General features: G+C 44.4%; 1 protein-coding gene and 1 non-coding gene across 4 annotated transcripts in view; one reads left to right on the forward strand and one right to left on the reverse strand.

Moving 5' to 3' along the window:
- The window catches only part of LDAH (lipid droplet associated hydrolase), a 78,565-nt gene that overhangs the window by 50,115 nt on the left and 8,310 nt on the right, over positions 1-20,140 (forward strand). For all 3 annotated transcript variants that reach the window (XM_024552498.3, XM_024552499.4, XM_045189619.2), the window contains exons 5-6: positions 20-254; positions 12,267-12,349. In XM_024552498.3, coding sequence (XP_024408266.1) covers positions 20-254; positions 12,267-12,349 — 318 coding nt within the window. The remainder of the gene's footprint in view (positions 1-19; positions 255-12,266; positions 12,350-20,140) is intronic.
- On the reverse strand, positions 7,449-7,555 carry LOC112298216 (U6 spliceosomal RNA). Its single transcript, XR_002974122.2, has one exon. It is a non-coding gene; the product is annotated as a U6 spliceosomal RNA (small nuclear RNA).

Raw genomic sequence — 20,140 nt, forward strand, 5'->3', positions numbered from 1 at the left:
AATATGCTCCCTCTTGTAGATAATCCGCTCCTGTCTGCTCTTCCCAACGATTGAGCGAATGTCCGAGACGCCCAATGGCAGGATCGCCACCCCACTCCTGTGCTGGCTTCGATATGCTCTCTATGCTTCTGGCTACTTGCTCCTTAAACCATGTCCAGAGAAAATCAAGTCCTGGTTCATCAGAAAGGCCCTTCAGAGGATGAACTTGCAGAGTGAATTTTTAGTCCTGAACGTGTTGGAGCCATTCTGCCTTGGTAAGTAAGCACATTTAAACAAGTATGGGTTGTATTCTTCTATCCAAAAGCACTAGGAGAATAATCTCAGACAGTGGATCAATAGCAACCAAGGAATTATTTGTTGAATTTTTTCCTTCCAAAAGTCTAAAACAAGAAATAAAATGAGAATAAAGTGGGGGGAGTTTTGTTTGACAGATAGAAAAGTCTCTTCAAGCTTTACTTTTAAACCTTATCCTGCTATTTCTCCACTCTAGATGCAGAAAGGTGAGAGGAATTCTTGCATAGCATATATGGAACCCTTGCGGGAGTCCAGGGTGTGCCCTATAGTCCAGTGTGAGAACTTTGCAAAACCAACCCAAGCGAACCACACCCACTATTCCCCTAGAGTGAACAGGCTCTGCTTTTATTTTCCTCCTTAAATGGTTTTGGAAGGGGTTAAATTTTAAAAGTAATAACTAATAGACATGGTCATATAACCCTGGTAATATCACTACTTTGCTGATTCTATTTTCTATATGTGCCAGGGTATGTTTCTGTTACTTTTCGCTTCAAATGATGTTTTTAAATGTAACCTATCTTTTTAGTTAATATTAATTTATACTGTATTTATAAATGATTTTCATAAAATAATCTTACTTTCTTAATCTATAAGATGGGGATAATAATATCCCACACTTCAAGAGATTATTCTAGGATTAAATATAATATATGCAAATTGTCTATTTTATTTATTTATAAGAGGCCTTCAATGAATTATATAACAACAGTTACAGTAGTAGCTAAAGACACCATTCTAAGATTTTACCTGTATTTCTCAGAACTAATGAGGTTTAGTTTTTGACACTGTTCCCATTTCACAGGTGAAGATACTGAGGTACAGAAATGTTCTGTCTCTGTACATAACAGAACTGCACATATTTGCCCAGAGTCACACAACTAGTGGGTAGTGTCCAAACTCAGGCCATCGGCCACTGTGCTAAGCGTCCTTTTACCATAGCTGCTCCATTGTCTCTTTGCCCCAACGAACCCTAAAGGCAGGGCTCCTGAATAAAGTGTGTCACACTCACCTACACTTTGTGCCGTGATATCACATGCATAGTGAGTCCAGACACAAGTCACAGCCCTCCCTGCCTTCACACTTGTACAGCCTACATGGGAGGTGTTTTTCCAAATATGTAGCAAGAAACAGTCATCACAAATAGAAATGTAATACATTATCTGTGTTTGTGGGCTTTATTTTCTTCCATGTTCTACCTAACGCCTATTATTTATTTAGCCTTAGCATAGCAGGGGAAGAAGACAAGATAGTGAGAAGGGATGCAAGGTTCGGGACAGTCACAGAAATCGCCAAAGATTGAAGTTGGAGATGTCCCTGAAAGACCTTCTGGTCCTGCCCCTCATCTTTCCGTCCTATCGCAGTGAAGAAAGAGGTGGCCTAGTAAGTGAAAATGGCACTCACTGCAAGCTAGGAGCCCTTGACTCTCATTTGGTTTTGCCCCAGCCTCACTCTGTGGCCTCAGTTTAGTCCTTTCGCCTTTCTGGTTCTTGGTCATCGGTCAGGTCAAGAGTAGACTAGATGATCTCTGAGGGCCAGTACACCTTTGGAAAGTATTTGAGAACAAACAGAAATCACTTGAAATTCTGGCAAACATGTACAAAATGACTCTACTTACACTTCAATAATTCACCTTATCTCCCCTTACATTTTTTTTCTTTTTTGACATTTTTCTTTTTACTCTATAGAAAGACTTTAACAAAGCATTCTCCAGTTAGGGACTCCATTTTCCTCCAAGTACTTCTGCTTCCAAGAACATGAGATAGACGTATTTTTCCCTGTTTCTCCTGCTAGGTACAAAAACACCCTGTACATTATATGTAAAATAAACACAAGAAGATGCTGAAAGGTAGAGAAGAAAACAAACAATAGGGACCCTGGAACCAAGGAACAACACAATGGAGCATTCTCTGGGTTTTCTTTTCACCACGTATACTCTAGATTTGCAGCCAGAACCCAGAAACACCAGTGGGTGCGGGTGCAGACCCAAAAAGCCCCAACAACAGCCAAAGGACCATAAAAATGGCAACCTTTCTAAAAGACACTTTTAGGTAGCTGTTCTAATCTAGCCAAGCACCATAGTAAAAACGGCAGCCTTATTCTCACCCATGCCAACAAAGGCCAAGTGGGAAGCCTGGACTAAACCCCTACTTAGCGGTAATGAGGTGCCCACTCTTTCCCCATTTGAGGGGTGTCTGGAAGAGACTGAGTGGAGTGTCGGGACTTTCACCATTGCCTCACAGTCATGGGGCCACCACACCCCCTGTGAGATCAGTGGGGGTCTTGTGAGAAGTAGCAAGGCAGTCCTTCCCCCCCCAGCCAGAATGGTAACAGTGGGAGATGAGTGGGAAGTCAGAATTTCTACCCCTGCTGAGTAGTAGAGGAGCCTTTTCACCCCTTGGGTGGCAACAGATCGAGTGGAGGACTTAGATTTCTGCCCCACCTGGAAGTGTGAGAAGTGTCAGAAAAGAAAAAAGCTAAAACAGAAAGTTTATATAAGATCTGAGTATCATAACATAATACCCAAAATGTCCATGTTTTAGTTAGTATTCTTGTCATACTAAGAACCCAGAAAATTTCAACTTGAATTGAGAAAGACAATAGATGCCAACACCAAAATGACAGAGATATCAGGATTATCTAACAAAGATGTTAAAGCAGCCATTATAAAAATGCTTTACTGAGCAATTAGTAAACATGTGTGAAACTAATGAAAAATAGAAGCTGTCAGGAAAGAGATTTGGAAATTTTAAAATTTTAAAGTACAATAACTAAAATTAAAAATGAGTAATTCTAAAAATTAAAAATGGATAGGCTTAACAGTAAAGTGGAAGAGATAGAGAAAGGAATTGGTAAACATAAGGATAGAACAATATAAATAGAAATTTTCCCAAATTTGGCAAAAGGCATACACCTGCAGATTCTAGAAGCTGGGTGAACTCCAAACAAGGAAAAACCCAAAGAAAACTGCACAACACATCATAATTAAATTTTTTAAAGCTAAAACAAAGAAAATGTCTTGAAAGCAGCCAGAGAGAAATGATACATTAATTATAGAGGAAAATCTACTTGAGTGACAGCTGGTTTCTCATCAGAATCTATAGCGGCCAAAAGAAATGACACATATATTTCAAGTGCATAAAGAAAAGAACTGTTAGTACTGAATTATATGTCCAGTGAAAATGTCCTTCAGGGAAAAAAGAGGAAACTAAGACATTCTCCAACAAAGGAAAGCCAAAGGGATCTGTAATCACCAGATGTGTCATAAAAGAATCGCTGTAAGAAGTTCTCTAAATGTAAAGGAGATGATAAAAGAAGGAATCTTGAAACATTAAGAAAGGAAAAAACAAAGAAAAAAGAGAGGAATCATATTTTTCTTCTCTTTTTGAGATTTCTAAATTATGTTTAACAGTTGAAGCAACAATTACAACACTGATATGGTTCTACATGTACGCAGAAGTATTTAAGACAATTATATCCTAAATAGGGGAGGGTAAAGGAACAAAAAGGAGGAAAGGTTTCTACATCTGCTCGAAATGGTAAGATGCCAATACCAATAGATTTATATGTGTATGTATATACATATAAAATGTAATACCTCAAATAACCACTTTACAGTCTATACAAAGAGATACTCAAAAACACCACAGGTAAATGAAAATGCAATTGTAAAACATATCCATTAATACACAGGAAGACAAAAGAAAGAACACAGAGAAACAAAAAAACATAAAACAAATAATAAAATGGCATACAAGCTCTAATATACCAATAATTACATTAAGTATAAAAGTCCAAAATACACAATTAAAAGACAAAGATTGGCAGAGTGGGTTTAAAAACATAACTCTATACTGTCTCCAGAAAACTCAGTTCAAATAGAAGTACATACCTAGACTGAAAGTAAAAGAGTGAGAAAATACATATCATGCAAACACTGGTCCAAATGAACAGGAATGAATGTAGTAATGCAAGCATCCCCTGCTTTCCAAAAGTTTGTATGACATCACTTCACTTTTACAAAATACTTGTTACTTATTTGCACTAACCAGAAGAAATCCAAAGAGGATTTTCACTTAAAACAACAACAACAACAACAAAAGCATTAGCACACTAATGTTGGTCTTTCGTAAAAGCCAAGTGGTATAATGTGGACTTTTGGAAAGCAGGAGGTACTCTTCACTTTCAGCCATTTGGCTTAGGAAAGGTTTCATAGGAATGCTCTGCTCTGATAGTCGGGGAAGCCTCTTTCAGATAGTAGACTTCCGAACAAAGGAAATTACAGAGGCAAAGAGGGACAGTACCTGATAGTAACAAAAGGGTCAATCTGTCAGGAGGATACAGCAGTCCTCAGTGTGTACACACCAGGCAGAATATCTGAAGCACAAACCGACAGACCTGCCAGCAGTGATGAACGAGCCTACCAACATATGTAGTTGGCTACTTAAATCCCCCTTTCTCAGCAATTGATGGAGCAAGGCAGAAAGTCAGCAAGTATATAGAAGAGCTCGAGAATATTATCAGCCACCAGGATATAATAGACATTTACAGAACACTCTACCCAAAACATCTGGGTTTCTGATAGGCATTAGATAGGCAACTACCTGTACTTTCCTATGCCTCCTTTGAAATATTTTCTGAACCCAAATCCAGACAGGGGATGTAAGAAAGTTTTATTTGTTTTCCTATGTGTATTTAGTGACCTATACACAGTCATCTGTCAGTACGGGGGATTGGTTCCAGGACCCCTTTCTGCATGGATACCAACATTTCCAGATGCTGTAGTCCCTTGTGTAAAATGGTAGGCACACAATGAGTATACAGATTGTGTGTCATAGAAATCTGCAGTTGAAACCTATATAATCTGAATAAACGATATCACCCCAAGAAATTTAATGAAGAAAAAAGAAAATGGCGTGGTATTTGCATATAACCTCTATTTGCACATAGGTCACGGTGCACATGGTACACACTTCATTTGAGTGGATTCAGCAGACTGTTCAGCACGTGGCAAATTCAAGTTTTGCTTTTTGGAACTTTCTGTGATTTTTTTTTTTAATATTTTCAATTCAAGCCTGGTTGAATCCACAGATGTGAAACCCATGGATACAGAGGGCTAAATATAATACATTACATATGACAAATAATCAAGTGTTTAATGTTTTTAAAACAGGTAATTATGAAAGGCATTTTCCATTGTTTCTGTATCAGAATTATAAACACCCTCTTAAAGCAGTAGCCTTCCTAAGCTGCACGTGAGAGAAAGAAACCCTCCTTTAGGCCGCAGTGACTGACCTCCTGCATCTTTCAGCAGCAGCACCAAGTGCAGGCATCAAATAGCGAGACAGTTTGGACGCAGGACACCTTCCTCTCTGTGACTCAAGGCCAACACTATGTACACTATTGCTTGGAAAGCCCTGAGATTCCTTTCCCGCACAACCAGAGTAGAGATAGACTCTGTGCAAAACTGACTCTAAACCACACTGAACTCTCAGCCACATCGCTTCATCGCTCCTCCAAACAACCAACTTGTAAACCAAGCACGAAGCACAGCCCTCCTATTTTTGACATCCCTTCCTGCTATGGTTTTTTTCTTCTCTTCATTCTGGATCTGGTCATCTGATGTCCAAGTAACCAGTACTTTGGTGGTCTCTGGTTTGGGGTTTTTCCCCATTATCCACTCAGTCTGCATGACCTTGGGTAAAGGGAAAGGGGGCAAAAATACCTGTCTTCTTTTTGTTAGGGCCCTTGTTTCAGTCTCCTAGTAGTGACGTTTGGATGATCCTTACCCAAGCATCTCTTTTATCCTAGCCAGCCTCTTCCCACCGGTGCCCTTTGAATCCCGTCACCCTCGCCTCCTCTTGCAACAACTACCTGTTGCCTTGCTTACTGCAAATAGAAGGTCCCAGCTGAGAGAAAGCAGTACTCATAAGGCACTGGCCCTTGCAGGTGATTAGTGGACTCTTCCCGAGCTTATATCCCATGCAGGGTGAAGGTCATCACTGTTCAGACCAGCTCCTTGAGTTGGTGGCGTGGTTTTCAGGTTACACAAGGAGAGGGGTTATCCAGAGACAGGGAGACCAGGTCCCAGATCATTCTCAGGGGCCATTCTCTCCGTGCCTTCCGGACATTTCCCCTGCAGACCTGCTTCTCTCTGGCCTGTCATCCAGACAATGACCTTCAATGTGCCCACTTGACTTGCAGGCCTTGCGATGTTTGCACATTATGTAACGTCTGTGCTTCAGTAGAAATCTTACGGAAACAGACGGAGGAAGTATGCCAGTCCAAGTGGTGGATAATAAATCCTGCCCTATCTAGAAACTGGGTTTCTGTAGCCTTGAGTTTATACACAGATTCTTGTTGTTGCAAGGTCTGAAAAATTCAAGGAATCAAAATATTCAAGTATTTCGAACACAGTTGCCCCTTCCCACAGGCCGAGTCTCTGTGCCTTCGCCTCCTTCACCAGGCCAAGTGGCAAGCCCTCATTCCCGTCCGGCGTTCAGGGAAGAGCAGCCCTCACTCAGGGAGCGTCCTTCAGAAACTTTACCCTAGTGCTCATCCATTCAGCTTGCATAACTACATTGTTTTAAATGTTCTTTTCAAAGAAAATATGTAAGCTTTTTTACTTTGATTCTGGAATGTTTTCTCCTACATATTTTCTTTAGAATAGATGTTCTGTTTCACAAGAAATAGACTTTTCACTGAGACAGCTAAATTGAATTTCCTGATCAAAGCTAAAAGCAAATATAATTTAGCTTAGCAGTTTCACAGGTCAAGATAATTAACTTTAAAAAATATTCTAGGGTCTTTCCATTAGTTAGGCCAAAATGATGTGATGTCTTAATTCACTTCGGTTACCTAACTAGAAAAACGGTGCCGAGACCAAGGGCCTTCCTGGTGAGTTGCATTACTCTGCTGCTTACGTTCTTGTAAAAGAAACTCTCATAATCTTTCCTTTATCGATGTGAAAGTAATTTTTGAAAACATGTGTAATGATATGAAAAAAACTGAACTATTCAATGGCTTCACTACAGAATTACACACTTCTCAGAATATGTCTGACTCAGTCCCAGAATACTTTTCTGAATAAGACAGCACTGCACTCCCGTGTCACCTCTTCTGTCGTTGCGCGTGTGGCCTGGGGAGATGCACGTGTGAACGCCGGCTGCAGCTTCACGGATTTGCGTGTCATGCTTGTGCAGGGGCCCTGCTAATCTTCTCTGTGTCCTTCCAATTTTAGTAAATGTGCTGCTGAAATGGGCACCCCAGCTCCAACTCTGCTGATGCGTGGAAGTTTAGCCTAAAATTCAGCAATGAAGAAAAAGGGTTTTGTGTGTGTATGTGGTTAGTATTAGGGATTTAGGGCAAAAGGTGATTAGATATGGAACTAGAATATCATCTCTGTTTTAGAATTAAATGACAAGATTTTTCTCTTTTTTTCTAAAAAAAATTTTTTTACATTTATATATATTTAAATTACCCACCACTCTAAAAATGTATAATTTTTTAAAATTACACACTTCAAAGTTGTGTTTTGCACTTTGGTGAACTTATTATCACATAGATAAGATTATCTGTTTGCAAACCAAGTGGATGGTTATAACCACATTCTTGGTTTATGGAGAAATGCATACTACATTGTGTGGATAATAAACATTCCTCTACGTTCTGCAGAAATTTTAGAATGGAAGAATTACATTTTTAAGTCTGGTTTTCACATTGCTAAAAGCCACATTTGGCACCATTAGGAAAAGGTTGAAAACAATCTGGAAAAAATAAAGAATGCCGAAGAATTCCCCTTGTAGGAAGACTTCACCTGATACTCATGTCTCTGGGACCCTCTAGTCTCCAGTCCTCCAGCCCAAGGATTTTGCTCCCATGCAGTCCTACTTGGCTTGCACCTGCCTAGCCCCCAACATTCAGCAACATCTTGCCAGCCTCATGACCAGTCAAGATGTGCTAGGAGGGGCTATCTCTGGAAAGGCTCCCTTTCAGTCGGCTCCTACCCCTGCGTGCTCTCACAGAAGTCCTAGTATGTATAGACACGGCATGGTGCCGCTCTTCTCCCCAGACAAGTGCCAAGTTTGATCAGAGGTCGAGGACAGCCCCACCCCCTGTGCTGTGACCAGAAACACCCAGGAGGTCCAAAGTCCCCATCATTACTTGCTTTAATCTGCTAGGGTAGAGTTTAGCTGCAGATAACAGAAAACTATGACAGGGCCCAAACAGGAGCCTGTTTTTCTCGTGCACCGGGACTGTAGAGGCACCTAGTCCAGAGTCAGAGAACATCAGAACGGTGCCATCAAGGATGTGGGTCCTTTTGTCCTTTGCACATAAACCTTCATTTCCATGCTGTCATCTCATGATCACGTGACAACATCTGCCCCTTGAGGCCTCACGTCTGACCTTCAGCCAGATGAAGGGAAAGGGGGGGAAATGGAGGGCTTACTCACGATGGGGCTTTGGCTTACTTACAAAGAGAAGTCTTCCCCCAGGAACTTCTGCCAATAGATTATTGGCGAGAGCCATGCAGCATCCCTCGCTGTAAGAGATATGAAGTCATGTGTCTCGACTTTCCCGTGTTTCTAGTAGAGAAAATGAGGGTAGGTACATAGTATCTACTACATCCCCACTCCAAGATGGTCCTGGGACTCATCTTCCATGGACTTCATTATAGCATACCCCACCCATCAAACACCCAGCTGGTTAACCCCATCCATACTAGTTACCAGTGACCAAGACAGTTAACTCCATCTTCTCCCCACCATAGCTAAAACCTGCCAGCCTCAACCCTCCCGGACATGTCTGGGCTTCATAAGCCCCACAAGACAACTTCGTGGTGGGGGGGAGATGGGCAGTGGACTCACGGCAGGCCCTGTCCAGAGCACGTCCACCTACATCCAGCTGCAGCAGGGCGTGTCTCAGTTCCCATGGTCAGTACACTTTTTATTTTAAAGAGAACTTCAAAGAAAACGTTGCTGTTTCACGCCTATGTGTGTGCTTCCTACTGGCTACCCTTCCCAGCCACCCTCCTGTCATAGAGGTGAATATACCAAACCTCTTTCTAATCCAACAAATCTTGTAATGAGCATTTTTCAAAGAAATTGACTTTTTTTGGGTATGGTTTGAAACTCATGGTATGTACTTTGGACAGAGAGAACCTGACAGCCATGTAAGAGAATCAAAGTGACTAGGAGTCGTGTGTCGGTCAGAATAACAATCACGTTTTACACTGCAATGTGCACACTCACGCGTGGTCCATTTCCTGCCTTCACACTTCACCCAGCTAAACTGCCCATCTCCAGCAATTCCCTTTGCTTCAGCACCAACAGCTCTGTCTCCCCAACGTAATGGCAAAACCAAACAAATAGGCCATTCTGGAATCGACACACCACCAAGGAAACTTGGCTTTCCACCCCCAAGTTCTCCTTCAGAGAGCTATCCATACGCCTCCCCAAAACCTTTTACTTCCCTCTGCCTTTTCTCTCGCTGCACTGAGCAGTGCATTACGTGGCTGAGTTTTGGGCCAGTCTTAGGCACTCTTGGGCTCTCCCTCTCGCCGGCAGTGATTTGTCCCCATGGTAAGCTGGTCCATGCCACCTTGGCTTACCAGTGTCAGTGTGCTCCAGCCTCCAGTTCTGGCCTCCGTTGTGAAAGCAGCTCTAGCATCACTTAAAAGAAGGCAGCAGGCTTTTCCTCCAGACTCCTCACTGCCCGAAAAACACCAGCCAGGCCAGCTACCGCCCCTGCCCATTTGTTTCATTGAACAACCTCTACTGAGTCCTGGCATGAGCCAAGCACTTAAATAGCACTAGAGAGAATGATACGTGAAAGATAGCCCAGCCCTTAAGTTGCTTCCAGCATGGTAGGGGTAACAAGTGGAGAATTTTACGTCAATTCTATTATGTAAAGGCTATTATGAACACAGATACAAGGCGTGAGTGGTACCAGGAGAAGAGAGATTAGTTCTACTGAGATAAGTAAGGGGGGAGAAGATACGTGAAATGGGACTTAAAGATGAGTTGAGATTTTTTTCGGACAGACAAAATGACATCAAGACAGACAACTGAGTTAAACAGAAGGCAGCCTTCTTTTGTAGATGATGTGTCCTTGGAGACTTCGATGATACCGTTTGACCTGGGAGGAGAATATCCTGTGGATCTCCAACTTTAGCCCCCGCACAGCTGTTCCAAACCCTGAGCCACTCTGCTAGCGTCGAAGTCCTAGAGTAACACTTGAACATTATGCAGATTGTAGAGATGGTGGCAGTGAATAAAACAGAATGTTAGACTCCTCAGCGGGATTTTTCAGCTCCGGTATTTAGATTTGTAATGAAACAAAAGTGAACCATTACGATTCTTCTAAACCATTCTCTTTCTTTCATGTTTTTGTTTCCATTACTCCTGCTACTAGATATTTCCTTCACTGTGGTGCTTGAAACTCTGAATTCTGCTCATTTCCAGGAATGCTACTGATGGTCATTGCCAAGAGCAATGTGTTTTCCCCTTAGGAAATGACACTTCTATTTGGTAGTATTATTTCTGATCACCATGTTGTGTTACGAACATTTCTAAGGAATAAAAAAGATGACTTCTTTGAGGCAGCCACTGGAAAGGCCAACTGGTATTCCACTGTCTTTTATTTTTAAAAAGCATTCTTATATGAGCCCCGGCAGGTGTGACTCGGTGAATTGAGCACTGGCCTGTGAACCGAAAGATCGCCGATTCGAGTCCCAGTCAGGGCACATGCCTGGGTTGTGGGCCAGGTCCCCAGCTGGGGCCATGTGATTATATTTCTCACATGTTTCTCTCCCTTTCTTTCTCCCTCCCTCCCCTCTCTCTAAAAGTAAACAAATAAAATCTTTTTTAAATATTTTTTTAAATATATTTAGATGAGAAATTATCAGGAGTGAAAAAAGAGTAGGAATAAAGGTGGTAAGATACATTGCTTGATGAAAAGTTTACTTTTAAAAATGCAATTCCTTACCAGTTATTTGCATTTTTGAACTTTTTCTAATTCAACAGTGACACTGCAGAGAAGTGCTTAAAATGCAAATGTTTTTCTCTGTGAATGAGCATCAAGCAAGACTCCCACGTGACTCCCACCTAGCTGAGAATCAGCCTCACCTGCATCTCAGAAGCCTCCCTATGCCCCTGCATATCCAAAAGCCCACTTCTGAACTCATTCAGGGTATTGGCGAAATCCAGTTCCTGTGGCTTTATGACTGCGGTCCCCGTTTTCTTTCCAGCTTTTCCTCTGGCTCCTAGAGGTCACTCACAGGTCCTTTCTACATGCGTTTCATCTTGAAACCCGCTGTGGCGCATTTCCTCTTTTAGTCCTTTGAATCTCTGACTTTCCCTCCTGCCAACTCAGATTTTGGAGGGCTCCTGGGATAAGGTTAGGCCTGCCAGGATCATCTCCCTTACAGTCATTTCACTGTATGGCATGACTTGGTCTGGGAGTAACCTGTTATCAGAGTCACAGGTCCCCCCCACACTCAAAAGAGAGGCGATGATAGAAGGGCGAGGAATGTTTGTGCCCGCTTAGAATCCTGCCCACCACAGACCAGCCGTTCTCTGCTCCTCTGAGATGCTGCCTTTGATAAAAATCTGTAGAAATGTGGGCTTCTGATGCTCTCTCTGTAAAAATCCATGCTTCTAATCCTTAAATCATAAGAACACATTGATCAGGAACAGTTGCACATGTCATCTGCCGTGGTGTCTGACCTCAGGCCATCACACTGCCACAGGTCGCTGTTGAGAGAGCCAGGTGAGGGTGAGCCGGGCTTCTCTCACAGGACCTGCTCTTGTTTCCAGAGATGCCCCCTGCCTGACATCAGATAGCCCTTGACCAATAAGGGGGAAGGGAGTTGCTGGGAGCAGGAACAGGGATTTACTGCAATTGATTTGACAGTTGTGTTTGTCCTGTCTATTCTAAGTGTTTGGCTTTTTTTTTTTTTTTTTTTTCCAATTTAGCTAATGTTGCCTACCTTGGGGGCCAAGAAATGATGCAGGTCGTGAAGAGAGACAATGAAATCATAAAGGAACATTTATCCAAGGTAATCACTTTAGTGCTGCAAGGAAGTAAGTAGATGGGCAGAAATATTTGCTGAACTTGAAAAGCTGGAATTGGTTAGAATCTGTCAGGCCTCAAGGGTTTGTAGATTCCATATGGAGTTCTACTTCTAGTTAAAATGAATGCTCTCCTTGAATGGTGCATAGAAACTAAGTAAAGCTGATTGCACAATTAAATATATTTTAATTATTTTTGTTGAGTTGGAATCCATACTTCTCTCTAGAGCTCTGTACTGAGATGTTTCTCAATACTACTTAGAGCATAAATGAGTTATATGAAAATGTAAGTAAAACACGGGGAAAGAGCCATTGCTACAGCCCGGTGACTCAGAGAGCCTGTCTGTCTTCCTCTCCAGAGCAGGGCTGTCCAGCTGCCACCAAAACTAGTTTTCTGTAACAGCAGGTGCAGAAAGGCAAAGATTGGAAGATGGAGTGTTTGTGAGTTTCTGCTGCAGATGCTGGAATCTTACCCAGACAGACCGGGAAGCAATGGTCTCTGGCACTGCAAGGGGACCGTGGTTTAGAATGTGTTTTAAGCACCCTAGAATTTAGGTGGCTTTGGTACTCCTGTGGCGCCATTTGCCTGTTTGTGCATCCTGAGTAGGTTGTTTGTGGCTAGTCCGAATTGGGATGTACTGTAAGTGTGCAATACACATTGGATTTCAGAAACTTAGTACCAAAAGAAGTGAAGTATTTTCTTAATATTTTTACATTGATTACATGTTGAAATGATAATGTTTTAAGATGCATTGGGTCTGGCTGGGTAGCTGAGTTGGTCGGAGCATCATCTGTACACCAAAGGTTGCAGGTTCAATTCCCAGTTAGGGTGTATACCTAAGTTGTGGGTTTGATCCCCAATCAGGTTGCATATGAGAGGCAGCCAATGAATGTTTCTCTTGCACATCTCTCTCTCTCTCTTTCTCTCTCTCTCTCTCTCTCATCAATGAAACATCCTCAGGTGAGAAATTTTTGTAAAAGGATATATTGGGTCAAGTAAAATATATCATTAAAAGTAATTGCATCCATTCCTTTATGCTTTTTTTAATATAGCTAGCAGAAATTTTTAAATTACACACATGCCTTTATCTTTTTTGGACTGTGCGAATTGAGAGCTTTATGGTAACGCCAAACTGTGACGTCGGCTGGGAGCAATGAAATGAGCCCTGAGTGGCCAAGAGCCTGCAGTCCGCATGTAGAATGTGCTCAGTTTAGCGTCTCTTCATGAATTTTGAGACATTTGACTTAAACGGGCCTGCAGTGTCAACTCCCCTTTCTATTACCTCCCCATACAATTACCTTAAAGCAAGAAGTGTGTATGTTTTTTAAAACGTATTCTCAGAATATTGATCCGTAGGTAGTGGCATCCCTCAGAGAGGACTTTTGAAAGTGCCAGTTTGCCTTGTCTGTGGCCGTAGTGGTCATCATATTTCTCAAACAGTAGTTGGCTAGAGACTGAAGTTTTGGATCCAGAAGGAAACCCCGAAGGACTTTCAACATTTTTTTCAGTCGTTGAAGGATGTGAAAATACAAGAAAAACAGTGTTTTATTTTTCAGTTAAATTAGAAATGAATTTGCTTCAAAAATGTGTTTCAGTTCTCAAGGCTGGAACTTCATAAAAACAGCTCAACTCCCAGTTAATAATAGGACTGGCAGATGCTCGCTTCCAAAACTCACACTTGCTGACCGACTGGACCCCTCGTGTGTCCAGGCCCATCCTAGCACCTGGGGGAGCCAGCTGCTGTAAAACGCTCATCGTTCCTGGACTCCGTGTGTATGTTGTGCTCAGAGCGAGGTCAAAGGAAGGTGCTAACTTATTCCTTCCCGAAGTGAAATCCATATGCAGGCGTAATCATTCCCAGATAGAGGTCTGCTCGTGGCAACTGTGTGTCAGGCCTGTAAGTTTACTGAAACTTTTATGGGAGAAACATGGGGACGGAATGGTAGATGGCAGACGTTTCAAGGTAAATATTAACAGAGAAGTAAACTTTCCAACTCCAGGGATCGACTTTGTTTTATCTCTGAGATAGCGTTAAATGTACTTGTAGAACTTGGGAAAGCAGAGCCTATTGTTTAGTTTGTGGGGCAAAACCACCTTGCAATTAACCGATCGTCCTTTGTACCAGTGAAGTTTGCGCTCCTCGCTAGAATAACGCAGGTCCAACGCCTGAGCGAAGTGAGGTACAGAGACAGGAACTTCTGCTTCTGTAATGAAAACGAGAGGAAGCGTGCTGTAATTTAATATTGGGGAAAGTTGAATCAACACATGTCCCCATCTGCTTGAGAAAATAAGAAAACCCAAAAAGGCACCTAGTTCCAGGAAGATACTGGGCATTGCCTCCCCCCTTCCAACTCACCTTGGTAATGAGTCAAACTTGAAAACCACTTCCCAAGAGTAGATATATCCCTATTTTAGATGGTCCGGTCAAGGATACTCTGTCCCATTTCAGAAACTTCATACCTTTCCAGGACTGCCTGGTGTGAAGACTCTTTGAGCCATACATTTTATTGCAGAATCATTCAATGTATCTCAGTTATTCAATGTCCAAAATAATTCTGAAAAAGGTATCTTTGTGCCATTCAGTTAGGGAGCCACAGAAAAGTTCATCTAGAAATACAACTTCCTTCGTCTATTTCTTCCTTCGTCTGCCTTCCTTCCTTCCTTCCTTTTTCCTGGGTCTAGAGGCTTAACATACGGCATCAACTGCATAAAGTTATTTCCCTTTCCTGGAGCAAGTATTCCCAACGCATCGTTGTTCCCAGAAAAGTATACTTATGGTCCGTGGCACCTGTCCTTTAAGACTTGGCTCCATCATCACCTCCGAGAGGCCTCCCCCAGTCTCTGGTGTTGGTTGGATGCCCCTCCCCGTGGTTCCCATGGCTCCCCATGTCAGCTAGAATGTGGCATGCACCTCACAGTATGTAATGGTCAGCTTCCCCCTCTCACCTTCCCTGAGGAAAGGAGCTCTGTTCATCTCATCTCAGCAGCCCTAGGGCCCAGCACGATGCGTGACTCCCAGTGAGCAGTCAACGCATGTGCCCCAGGTGGGTGGGTGGGGAGGCCATCAGAGGGAAGACTCGAAGCCTTCACTGTGCCAGGGATCTCTTTGGCTTTCTCTCGTGTGTGGGCCCCTTCCCTGAATAATATTTTAAGTGCATAAAATAAATGTATGGGGTTTTAAAAAATTACATTTTAGTTATCAAAATATCTTAAAAACAAATTTGTAATATATATATGACATGTACATCTTTATTAACACATTACATAATGATATAATGGCGGTCAGAATTACTATTGTAAACTTGTAGTGATGAGCTTAACTTATTTTTTGTTATGTGCGAGTTTACGGTCATTTGAAGATTTCCATAGTTATAGTGACAAGACAGGTATGAATGTAGGTGTTACACACACGCCGCCCGCACTTCCAGCCATTGAGCAGCATGGACCCGAGGACCCACAGAGTCAAAGGTGCTGAGTCCTCCTGGGACGTGAGAATGGTGATGGAGGGGTCTAAGGGTGCTTCTCGGTGTGAGGTTTGGTGACAGTGTAGGGACTCTGGGAGAAGCGAGTTGTGGGAGATGGTTGAGAAAGTGGTCATTTGGGTACTTTTCTTCGAGATACCTGTGGGACATCAAGTGGACACAGGCCCGGCAGGTAGCTGGATATGGCTGTGTGGCACTCGGAAGAGGGGCCGGGGCTGGGTCTGAGCTGGGAGTGGAGAGCATACATCTGAAGCCCTGAGCCCAGAGGTAATAGTGACCTGCGTGATGGGTCCTACAAGGAGACAAGAATCTAAAGACTGATTTGGGGAAACGCAGCTGAAGGTTGGGAGGAAGCAGAGGAGCTAATGAGTAAGAAGGAAGTGGAGGGGGAGGGACGGGAATGAGAACCAGGGTGGAGTAAACCAGAGTAAGAGAGTCCACTGGACGTCCTCGCCACCCCTGTCCCAATCCTTCTGGGAGCCTCCAGGGTGTGCTGTGCTTTATGACGCACCTGGCGTGTAGGAGGCAAGGAGGAGGTCAGCGTTCCCGTGCTCTGTCATTGTTCTAAACTGGAAGGGGATATGTGTCTCGTTCATAGGAAAGTGAATTGCTGTTTGATTTAGAAAGTTGAAGTTTTCATTTAAAACTCAGGAGGGAAATTCTAAACTGCCGTGACCATCTTTGGCCTAGGCTTATGGAAACAGCTGGTGTGCTACTGCCAGACTGAAGCCGAGCACTGCTGTCAGTCCGCAGGGCTCTGAAACTGTTCCCAGCCGGAACCCCGAGACCCAGCTTCCTGAGGATGGTAGGCAGCGTGAGAGGGGGCTGCCCCTGCCCCCAGAGGGCCCGGCCAGGACGACAGTGTGGCTTGGGGAAGGGGCAGAGTGTCCCCAGGAACGGAAATGCTCTGCCATGGCTATCTTCCCATTCTGCGTAGCCCACCTGAGCCCAGAGGTGCGTGTTGACTTTGGGAACAAACCTCGTGCTGGGTTTGCAGATCCAGGCATGCAAATCCTTCAGACATGCGCAGGTCCCGCTTAGCTGAGCGTAAGAAGCACCCTCTGGGCGCGCTCACCAGGGCTGCCTTTCCGCCAAGCCTCAGTCTGAAACTGATTGTGTTAGTTCTGCCTGTTTAATTTGAAGCCTGTTCCAAATGGCATAATCATCCTGGAAATAGATAGCTTTGTTTTTATCTCAGTTCTTTTGACCTAGAGAGCTTCATTGCAGGCACTTGTGTTCTCTAGTTGAGCATGATTGGGGGTAGGGGCTATATACTGGGGAGCAGTCTTCAGAGTCACGGCCTGAGCCTCAGACTCCATGTCTGCCGCTTGCTTACTTACATGACCTTGGTTAAATTACATGACCTCACTGTGCCTCCTTTTCCCATCATTAAAATGGTTTAATAATGGTATATATTCTCATACAGTTGTCCAAAAATATAATGCTGTAATTCATATAAATACTATACAAGAGTGTATGGCATGTACTAAGCATTCAATAAAAGATTACTATTATTAATTAAATCATAGGTATGCTTCTCAGCACTTGAAAAAGATTACTTGGCTAACTCCCCGCACCCCCCCCAAGGATTTTGATGATACTGAATATGTAGCCACGAGACCCAGGGATGCCCCAGTGCCACTGCAGATCACAGCCACTGCCCCCACCACATGCCTGGGGGAGGGCCGTGCAGGATCAGCCGTGAGGGAAACCACAGCGTACTCCACCTGGACCAGCACCTGGGCCCAGATCCCTCGAGCAGAGCACGGATGAGCCGTACTTGGCCATTTCTCTGACTTAGTTAAGCAAGGCCCTTCAGCACATCTCCCACTCTAACGAGGCAGATACCAGGGAGAGAGAGACACAGGAGGATAAACTTGTTCCTGAGGCCTCGTACTCTGCTGTCTCCCCAGAGGAGAGTGGGCACCTTGGGTCAGCTTCTCACTCCAGTCCCAGGTAAGCAAGAGACAAAGCTCATCACTTGGCCCGGGGACTTCCATCAGCAGTGAGTGGGTCCTGGCCGCGGTCCAGTCAGTAAGCCACTTGGAGCCCGTCTCCTCCTCCCCCGGGTGTGGATCCCTAGCGCTCCACCACCTGCCTGCAGGGGAAGCAGGGGAAGCAGGGGTCCGTGGTCATAAAGGATTGTGTTTCCCTCCATCCTCAATCTTTGGAGATTTTAATTCTCATTTTCTTAAGAATGGTAATTGAACAAGTTTGGGATAAAAGAAAGAAAGGGAACAAGGACAATTGGAAAATGAATTTCCTAAACTGTTTCCCTTTCTTTACCAATTCTTCAAGCTCCTAAAAATGGTTGTCCAGAAAGACTGCAGTGAAACTCTGAAGCTTTATGACCGCCATCCCGCTGTTCCCTGGAGGATAAGACTTTTAAATAACTGGAAGGAGCCGCTTATGTTACAGAGCAGGTTTCCTTTAAGGTTGCAGGGTCGAGGCTTAAGTGTCTGACTTGAGGGGGAAAGGCCATCGTGGTTGTCCAGCCGTTTCTGGGCTCTCCCTTCTGATGAGTGCACCTGAGGGCCCACCAGCTGGTGCCCTGAGCCCGGCAAGCTGGAAGGGGATGGAAATAGGGAACTGAAGGCAGGACCAGGAAGTCTAGCTAGGAGGGGGGGCTGGATGCGTGAGCACTAATTTAACATCTTGGTAAGTAACTGGCTGCTCTATATCTGACCTTTTGCTTCTTGGATTAAAAAAAAAAAAAAAAAAAAAACTGGTCAGGTGGGTGTCCTTTCAGAGAAGGAAAGAAAAAGTGGAGAAAGCAGGCATGACATCATTTTCCTTGACACCTCAAAGTAAGGCGGAGAACACCTGCCTCCTCCCCGGGCGTCTGCACCCTTGCTCTTTGGTTACATTCTCAGTGCTGGCTGGCTCTCCACTGCCACACAGGGGACAGTTCAGGGTGCTCCTGAAGAGACCACCACGTAGCCTTAGCTGGCGAGCCCGTTAAGGTAGCGCCCAGGGAGCTGTGACTCTCCTTGGAATGTTAACAGAGGAAGCCGCACAGCACCCGGGAAAGCGGGGCCCCATCTCTGCTGCTTCCAGAACCCAGGGGCACATCCTGTGAGCCCATGAGGAAGGGCAGTCACAGTCTCGGAACTCCGGTGCCTTCCTTCCCTTTGGAAGATATGCAACCAGGAACACCCAGATGGCACTGCAGCGCAGGCTCCCGGTCCCGTTTGTGAGTGAGGCTTGGCGAGGCCCCTCTGAGTGGGCTGCACGAGTGGGCACTCCAGGTCGGGGCTGTGCATCCCTGTTCACCAGTCGATGACTTCTCCTCCATCTGGGGAAGTGTCTTGCCCTGCTGTCACTTCAGCGGAGTTCTGTGTGTGTCTGTGTGTGTGTGTGTTGCGGGGGTGGCAATGAATGATGTATATTTTCTCAAAAACTAGTTTAAGGTCAAGTGGCTGTTTTTCCCTCTGACCTGGGCACAACTCCCACTGTGGAGAAGAATCTAGACAGATGTTGCCCCGCCATCGCACAGTCTAGGTCTAGAGATCCCTCCGTCTGCATCGTCCTCACCATTATAGTGGCAGCCACTGTTTCAGAGAGCTCACTACGTGTCAAGTAGCTGGTGTGCTGGGGTCTCTTACGCTCCCCACAGCCCACAAGGGAGCCGTTTCTAGCCCACCTTACAGGGAGGCAGCAGGCACAGGGAGGCTCAGTAAGGGCCAAAGGTAACGATGCCGGTAGGTGGGAGAACCAAGATTCCAGTTTGGGTGGCCACGGCTCAGGGCCCAGGCTCACACCTGCGTGCCCACTGCCCTGCGCTCCCTCCCTGTCACTGCATGGTGCGCTTGCACAGCTCCGCAGAGTAGCTCACCCTGGGCTGTACGAGAAGCCCTCCCCTTTGAGCGCGGCAGCCCCAGAGGCACCAGATACCACGGGGCTCAGGTCCACGCCGGGTCAGGGGGCAGGCCACCCGAGACCGCGGGCGGCAGTGACTGCAGTGTGCTGAAGTTCTGAGAACTGGTTTATGCCGAACTTGGCCACACGGCGAACTATGTTATAAAGGGCGTCTAAAATTCAGTTTATCCATAAAGTTAACAAAAGAAAAGATAAATAAATAAAATTCTGAGACAGTGAAAAACTTTCTTTCATTAGACCTGCAACTCCTATAATACCTATAGTCCTACCAGACTGTCGAATAGAAGTAATTGAGGTAAGAGATTTTTGTGCTGGTTTTATTGAGACGTAGCTGACATATAACACTGTGTTAGTGTAAGGGGTACAACATCCAGCAGAACGACTCGGTATATGTGTGTATCATGAAACGATCCCCA

The sequence above is a fragment of the Desmodus rotundus genome, chromosome 5 (assembly GCF_022682495.2).
Source record: "Desmodus rotundus isolate HL8 chromosome 5, HLdesRot8A.1, whole genome shotgun sequence".
Taxonomy (NCBI): Eukaryota; Metazoa; Chordata; class Mammalia; order Chiroptera; family Phyllostomidae; genus Desmodus; species Desmodus rotundus.